The following is an 8,614-nucleotide window of genomic DNA, read 5'->3' as shown; positions in this document are numbered from 1 at the left end:
TTCTAGTTGTGGTAATGAGGAAACACATCTTCCATTTATTTTAGGGGTGTGAAGTTTTTGGAAGCTTTTGGTTCTTAATTAGAAAATGGATGAATATTCATTCAACGAATCCTTTAAAGCTTTTTTTTATCATTGTTTACTTTTTGGTGCGTTCGGTGGTTTCTCCAACAAAAATTGTTAATAGTTTGAGATTATATGACTCACTTGTGTGTGTGGGTAATCTGGAAGGAAATAAATTGTCGTTGTTTATGTCAAAATGAGGAGTTTGTCGCTCATTTTCTTGAAAAAGTATAATTGTTATCTTTCTAGTGGCTGAAAGCAAAAAATCCATATTTATGTTTTGATTTTAATCACTGTTGGGTTAATCTGATGTTATATTTGGGGCTAGCCTCATAGCTGAGGCTTTTTGTTGTTACTGTTGTTTGAATGCACATTGGATATAATTCTTTGTTTCTTTAGTTCTCTCTTATCACTTCTTGTGCTGGAGTGAACCTTTGTGTGATCAATATATTCAATTTTACCTTGTTAAAAAAATGATCGTTGCTGAAATGAAAGATTGTTTTTTTTATTAATAAACTGAATGAAATATTGAAATGTAAAATAAAAGTTCTATTTATAATTTTTTTCTACCAATTTTTTTCTATTAATAATAAATTTATATTTTATGAATATTTATTTGATTATATATATATATATAGAGAGAGAATATTAATCTAATCAGTATAATGTAAATCTATACATTTATACTGGTAGAATTCTAAATTCTAATTTTTATTTTGAATCTATATATATATATATATATATATATATATATATATATATATATATTCAATACAATATATATAGATTTCATTCCTTTTTTTTATCTATTATTATTGTACAAATGAAATATTTTCATTGTCTAATATATGATTTTGTGTGAAACAATAAGATTAAAGGCTTTTATTTAAAAAAAAAATAGTTAGTAATATTTTACGGATGTGTAGGTGTATTAATTATTCTATTATTGATCCTTAAAGTTTTGTTCTATAATTGATAATGTCCAAAGTTTTGTTATTTTAAACTAGCGTTCAGACGGACATGCTCCTCTCTCCATTTTTTTTATTGTATTAACACGTGTAATTATAAACATATTTTTTATGAAATTTAGAATTTGATTAAAATTATATGCATAGATGTTTGTGACTTACCGTAAAATTGCTTATCCTTTTCAATTACACAACAATATAGAAAATATAATATAAACTCTTACCCTTTTCAATAACACAAACAATATAACATTATTATAGGAAAATTCATTTAATAGTATAATTGAATAATGAAAGATCCTGCCTTAAATCTCGTATTCCCTTTATATATTTTTACGATAATATTGTTCTTATTGTAGTGGAGTAGTTCATATTTTAATGAGATTTAACTATTTTTTAATTATTGTCAAAAAAAACTATTTTTTAATTAATAATTTAAATAATATTATAAAAGAGATAAAATAGTAAATAAAATACTTTTAATTAGAAAGGTTAGAAGTCCCCCACTCATTCCCCTATACATAGTGTGACCAAAATTTTGAAACTCATGCAACTTTTCTAATACTCTAACCCAAAACCACTCCATAAACATAATTCTTTTCACGAAATTTGATTTTCACTACACAATCCTACCAATCCATTGACTCTAAAATTCTTTTCATTGCTATTTTTTGTGCGCATTTTCTCTGCAATAACAGTATGAAATTTTATCGAAAGGATTCTTCAGATATGACGGAAATTAAAAACAATTTTGGAATGGTCAATATGTTGAATGTTTTCTAGTTTTTAAATTTTGTTTCCATTTCATAGTATCATGTAAGCTATGGTAGAACTCCTAGTTGTTTTGAAATCGGACATTGGTGTTAAGGAACTTGATTTTGGCTCTGTTTGGTAAAATTAGCTGATAGCTGATAAGCTAGCTGATAGCTTTTAGCTGATAAGCTAGCTGATAGCTTTTAGCTGATAAGCTAGTTGAAGTGTTTGGTAAAATTAGCTGATAGCTTTTGCTTTGAATAATAAGGGTAAATATAGAAGAAAAAATGAGAAGCTAAAAGCTATAAGCTCAAAAGCTACTTGAAGTAGCTTCTGAAAAATAGCTTATAAGCTCCTGAAATAAGCTATAAGCTCGTTGTACCAAACAGAGCTTTTGTGTTACCAAACAGAGCTTTTTTTGTCAAATGAGCTTATAAGCTAAAAGCTAAGAGCTAAAAGCTCTTTTTTTGGGTTTACCTAACAGAGCCTTTATGAAAAACTTTATCACTTATAAGAAATTTATCTCTCAAAATAATTTGTTGAATTGGGTTCGTTGTGAAACACCAAGACTAAGTTAGATTTTGATATACTTGTTTCAAAGTCCGATCTTAATTCTAATTGAAGACTTTTCAAAAAAAAAAAAGAATCTAGTTGAAGAAAACAATTTCTTCTTGAGTGTGAAAGGGTGGTCCAATGATGCTCGATTGCTCGACATGAACTCCCTATGGACCCTTCTACATGGCTTGCTCCACGTAGGTCTACTTTTAGGTCGTCTTGGTCATATTGAGCCTTTAATTTGTAGTTTCTACATTTTTTGTTTCACTTTGGCCGGCTGTAAAAGATAAGAAAAAAAAATTTAAGAGTGGGACATGTCATGTACTACCTATCGTTTCTTTAAAAAAAAAAAAAAAAAAAGTACTACTTATCATATTTAGGTTCTCATGATTTTTTTTTCTTCATATTTAGGTAAATATTTTTCAACTTACGATACTTCATTACAGTTTCCCTAAAAAAAAAAAAAAATACTTCATTAGACTTCTTTCGAAGTAATTTTTTAATGACGATGTTAATATGTTAGTTATGTTATAATTTTGGCTAAAATGCACTTTTGGCCCCCTAAGTTTGGCCTCGTAGCAATTTTGGCCCCCTATTAAAAAAAACAACTATTCAGCCCCCCAACTTCATTTTCTTTTACAACTCGGTTGCCCCCTTCAATTTTTACTGGGTCAGTGAATAGTTGGCGTACACGTGGATTATAATAAATTAAAAATAAAATAAAAACGAAAAAAACAATTAAAAAACAAAACGGCACGTGAGGAGGGTGGATAGTTAGGGTTACACATTTGGCCCCCTATATTCATCTTATTTTCCATTTCCATTTCCAGTCTCTCTCTCTGATAGCGATTCCATTTCCAGTCTCTCTCTCTCTCTCTCACGAAAGTTAGGGTTTTACTTGGTCCGGTGAAAACGATGAAGTGGGTCGAAGGTTCGTATGAAAAGGGTGGTTCGAACGGTGGTTCGGAAAAGAAAGGTGGAAGAATCCAGAAGGGTGGGTCGAAGAAGAAGAAAGTTGGTTCAAAGGCTGGTTCGGCTGGTTCACAGAAGAAGGTTGGTGAAAAGGCATCTGGGTCCGGAAAAGATGTGGTGAATGACAAGATTCCCGACAAAAATGTGTCAAAGTAAGTTTTTTTTTGTTTGTTTATGTTTTTTTTTTGTCTGTTTATGTTTTTTTTTTGTTTGTTTAATGTTTGTTATGTTATGTGAAAAGAAATATTTTTTGTTTTTTTTATATTTTTGTTCCTATTTATGTCTCAAAGTAAGGGTTGGTGTAGTGTATTGAATACAACAATAATGTATGTTCCCTTTTTTAATGAAAATCGAATTTCATTTCTAATAGGGTTGCTGAGAACCACTCATTGAAGGTAAGGTTCCACCACAAAGGCTATTTTACATCTGACCCTGTTGTTGACTATAATAATGGTGAGATCTACGAATTTGGTAAAAGGGACATAGATGAAGTCAATTTAGTAAATTTGGATAAGCTTGTAAGAGAGATAGGTGTGAAGGGTTCATATCAGTTGTGGTATGTCAGTCCTGGTGCAAAGTTGAAGGATGGTCTTAGTGCACTGAAGACAGATAGAGATACCATTAACTTCATCAATGAGTTCAAAGGTGAGTCAGTAGCTGATTTGTATGTGGAAGGAGAAGAAGTTGTAGATGCCAGATATGATACTGATATTGAAGAGGTAGAAGAAGTTGTTGAAGAGCAGTCTGAATATGAAACAGATCCTGAATATGTTGCTGAAGGAGAAGATGGATATGCTTCATTTGCTGAAGAAGGAGCTGAAAGTGTAGAAGGAGATGATAGTGTAGCTGGATCTCTGAATGATAGTGAGTATGATGAAGGTTGGGAATGGACCACTGTTTTGCCTGAACAAACTGTAAATCCAACTGCTGCTGTGCCTTCTGAAGTGTCTGCTGATAACAGATTGGTTGGTGTTGAGTCATCAAGGAATCCTGCTGAAACAACTCTTTCTGACTTTGAAGATGAAAATGGAGATTCATCAGATCTTGATAGCCCAAACTCAGATGAAAGTGATAGAGGTAATATTAGATCTAGGAAGTTTAAGTATTCTGAAGGTGATGTTGTGAGGTACCAATTAGGTCAGACTTTTGCTAATGCTGATTTAATTAAGAAATCTGTTAAGGAGTATGCTCTGCAAATTAGGAAAAACATTTACGTGAAAAAAAGTGAGAAGAAAAGAATTATTGTGAAATGTTTGCAGACTTGTCCATTTCATATGAGATTTAGTAGGACAGGTTCAAAAACATATTTTGTGCTTTCTAGTTTCAATCCTGATCACAAGTGTCATAGAAATTCTAAAATCAGTCTGTTCAAAACTAAGTTGTTGGCTCAAAAGTTGGTTCCAATTTTGAAACACACACCAAACGCAACCCTTAAGAGTCTTGGGACAATTTGTAAAAACCAGTGGGGGTAATCTTGACAAAGTTTAAGATATATAGGGCAAAGGTTAAGGCTTTAGAGATGATACAAGGTGCAATTGAAGAGCAGTATGCTCAACTGAGGAACTATGCTGAAGAGTTGCTAAGAAGCAACCCAAATAACACAGTTTCAATTAAGTGCAAACCTGGAGCGGATGGGCCTGTGTTTGAAAGAATGTATGTATGTTTTTATGCTTGCAAGAAGGCTTTTGTCCAAAGTTGTAGGCCTTTGATAGGCCTTGATGGATGTTTCCTGAAGGGAAGATATGGGGGTCAGTTGCTAACAGCTGTTGGGAAGGATGGTAATAATCAGATGATGCCAATTGCCTTTGCTATTGTTGAAGCTGAAACTAAAGAATCTTGGGACTGGTTCCTTGAGCTGTTACTTTCTGACTTGAATGGAATTCAGTACAAGAGATGGTCTTTCATCTCAGATCAGCAAAAGGTATGTGAACATGTTGAAAGACTTAATATCATGTTGTATCTTCATAATGTTTTATATTGTATGTTCTTTTATTTTGCCTTTGATTTTTTGTTTATTAATGTTGAAGGGGTTGGTGAATACAATTGCTGGGTTTTCTGAACATGTGGAGCACAGGGTTTGTGTTAAACACTTGTATGGAAATTTTAAGAAAAGACATGGTGGTGAGCAGTTAAAGGAAGCATTATGGAAATGTGCTTGGTCAGCCACAATGATTGAGTTCAAGAAAGCTATGGATAACTTGAAGAAGCTTAGTGTACCTGCTTGGGAAGAAATGAATCAGTATGCTCCAATGATGTGGTCAAAGGCAGGGTACAGTACATACTCATGTTGTGACTTACAAGTTAACAACATGTGTGAGGCTTTTAATAGTTCAATCTTGGAGTACAGAGAGATGCCAATCATTTCCTTAGTTGAGGGTCTGAAATTCTACCTAAGTAATAGGATAGTCAGGCTTAGAGACTACATGCTTAGGTATCAAGGTGATATTTGTCCAATGATAGTGAAGAGGTTGGATATGTTGAAAAAAGAGGCTGATGGATGGTCCCCACATTGGTGTGGAGATAGAGATTATTCACATTTCACTGTGTCCAATGGTGTTGACAGTTATGTAGTTGAGCTTAGTAAGAAGACTTGTGCTTGTAGAAAGTGGGAGCTTACTGGGATACCATGTCCTCATCCCATTGCTTGTATGTCGTTTAACAATCAAAATCCAGATGAATATGTTGCACATTGGTATAGGTCAGTAATATGATATGTTGTTTTTGTGCTTGTATCTTGCACAATTGATTTGATGTTTTATTATGCTGTTCATCTGATATTTCTTACTTTTGAAACAGAAAATCAACCTTTTTAGATACCTATGAGAATCTCATCCTTCCTTCAAATGGTCCAAAATTATGGCCACAAGTTAACACTGAGCTAATCTTACCCCCTTATGTAAGAAGGACTCCTGGCAGGCCCAAAAAACTGAGGAGGAAGAATAATGATGAGGCTACATCAGGTTCAGGTACAAGGCTGTCAAAGAGGAACCAGGATACTGTTAGGTGTAAAAGGTGCAATTGTCTTGGCCATAATCAGAGAACTTGCAAAGGGAAGTATGCTGCTGAAAGGATGATACCTCCAGGTGGAAATAAGGTAAATATATATAGTTAATGTTTGTATATTAGTTATCTGATATGACTACATTTAATTTGATATCTTTGTTTGTATGTGTATAGGACAATACCCAGGTTGAGCAACCTAATGCACATGCTGTAGTTAACAATAGGATGAGGCCCAAAAAGAAGCCTGCTACAAAGAAAAAGGCTAAGGCTACTTCAACATCACAAGCTGCTACTGCACCAGCCTCTTCTCAGCCTTCTGAACCTGCCACTTCTCAGCCTTCTGCACCTGCAAATGGTCAAATTCCTCAGCCTCATGTTGCTGTTCAAATTCCTGCACCTGCATCATCTGTTCAAATTCATGCATCATCTGCAGCTGCACCTTCTGCACCTTCTGCAAGCATATCAGTACAGGCTGCAAGCAACTCAGCTCAAAATACTTCACCATTCAAAATAGGAAACCACATTGTGGGAGATGAAACACTTAGTGTGCCTAGGAAAGTTAGGACCACTGGTTTGAAGAGGAAGCTTGATGATGTGGAAGCAATTGGGACTCAGCAGTCAGTTAACAAAGTGTGATGAGGAAGCTTGTTTATTATAGTCTTCATTTTGGATTGTAACCTTTAACAATACAATTTGGTTACTTATTTTGGTATTTTGGTTTGGTATTAAGTTTGTATAATTAAGTACACTATTGCTACTACTTTGCTTCTGTTTGGTATTAAGTTTGGTATTAAGTTTGTATCATTAAGTACACTATGGTTTCTATATGATAATGGTGACTTATTGTGTTATGATTAAGACCACTTTTTGTGACTTATATTATGGTGTTATATCATTATGATTGCTTTATACTCTTTCACATTATGCTATGATATTCTTATCACAAAAGAAAGGCAAATTTCAAACAACAAATCGTTCACATTATACTATGATATTCTTATGACAATAGGAATGCAGATTTCAAACAGTCAGTTAAACAGTCAGTTAACCAACATTAATCCATTCAGTTAACCAAACACAGATGATTACATATTATAGATCATTACACATAAAACTAAGGCTTAACTTAACACCATTTTTTTGGTACACACTACAACATCAAGACAGATTACAACAGAGAGAGATCAACAACATAACTCCTAAAACAACTATGACAGCCTTTGCCTTTGCTAGACTTCTTTCTTTGTCCTGCAATTCGTCATTCTTCTTCAACAAAGCTCGAATAACCTTCTTTTGTCTCTCAGGCACTTCAGGGTCATACCATCTGAAAAAGTTGCATTTTCTTCTCTGAAAATACCTCCCACAACCATAGAATCTCCTACCTGGGTTCTCATAAGTCCAAGCAGTTACTAATGGAGCTTCAGAACCACAATCACATACCAACCTTGTTCTACGTTTCTGGACACCAGATGAAGAAGAATATTCACTACCCATTTTCGTTTTCTAGACACAATTAAGGACGAAAAAAAAAAAGATGAAGGAAAACCCAAAAAGTTGATCGACGAAGAAGATGAAGGATAAGAATGATGGAGGAGCGGCAATTTGGAGAAGAAGGATGGATTGAAGAAGAACGATGGATTTTGGGGTTTAAAAACCCTAAAATCTGACCGTTGTCCCTCTCCTCTCTCCTCACGTGCCGTTTTGTTTTTTAATTGTTTTTTTCGTTTTTATTTTATTTTTAATTTATTATAATCCACGTGTACGCCAACTATTCACTGACCCAGTAAAAATTGAAGGGGGCAACCGAGTTGTAAAAGAAAATGAAGTTGGGGGGCTGAATAGTTGTTTTTTTTAATAGGGGGCCAAAATTGCTACGAGGCCAAACTTAGGGAGCCAAAAGTGCATTTTAGCCTATAATTTTTTCTCATTTGTCAACACTAAACTTTTAGCTTCCCAACTCCTATAATCTTTTACCTCAAACCAATTGAGTTGCTACCCAACCCCGTTTCGTTTCAAAGTATACTTTGAAAGGTTAAAATAAAACATTGGTTTTCTCAATAGTGTTATTGATATTATAAGATAAAATCTTTTGAAAACAAAAACTATTTTAAATAAATAAATAAATAATTTGATTAAGAAACCTCATTATTTTTCGTAATTCCTTTCTAAAAATGTGGAGTCAAGTCTATTTTACAAATTAATTGTATTGAATTTGAAGCAAGTATGGTGACATATTGTGTTCCTTTCTAAAAATGTGGAGTCAAGTCTATTTTACAAATTAATTGTATTGAATTTGAAGCAAG

At 33.4% G+C, this 8,614-nt stretch overlaps 1 protein-coding gene and 1 pseudogene across 2 annotated transcripts; one reads left to right on the top strand and one right to left on the bottom strand.

Moving 5' to 3' along the window:
• Window positions 1-3,251: 3,251 nt before the first annotated feature.
• Window positions 3,252-7,092, top strand: LOC146949675 (uncharacterized; annotated as a pseudogene). The gene is made up of 5 exons (XR_015028078.1): window positions 3,252-3,460; window positions 3,661-5,229; window positions 5,336-6,006; window positions 6,105-6,402; window positions 6,486-7,092. The product of XR_015028078.1 is annotated as an uncharacterized LOC146949675 (transcript).
• Window positions 7,093-7,469: 377 nt separating this feature from the next.
• LOC146949674 (uncharacterized) lies at window positions 7,470-7,805 on the bottom strand. Its single transcript, XM_085748550.1, has one exon. The coding sequence runs from the start codon at window positions 7,803-7,805 to the stop codon at window positions 7,470-7,472; it is 336 nt and encodes a 111-aa protein (XP_085604676.1).
• Window positions 7,806-8,614: the final 809 nt, after the last annotated feature.

This window comes from Medicago sativa, chromosome 2, assembly GCF_051527215.1.
Source record: "Medicago sativa cultivar Bolivia chromosome 2, Bolivia_mono, whole genome shotgun sequence".
In the NCBI taxonomy this organism is placed as follows: domain Eukaryota; kingdom Viridiplantae; phylum Streptophyta; class Magnoliopsida; order Fabales; family Fabaceae; genus Medicago; species Medicago sativa.
Note: the sequence above shows the minus strand (reverse complement) of the source record. Positions and strands in the feature narration are given on the sequence as shown.

Bases quoted from the DNA above. Each gene is read 5' to 3' on its own strand.
- LOC146949674 (XM_085748550.1), bottom strand. From the start codon at position 7,805: ATGGGTAGTGAATATTCTTCTTCATCTGGTGTCCAGAAACGTAGAACA.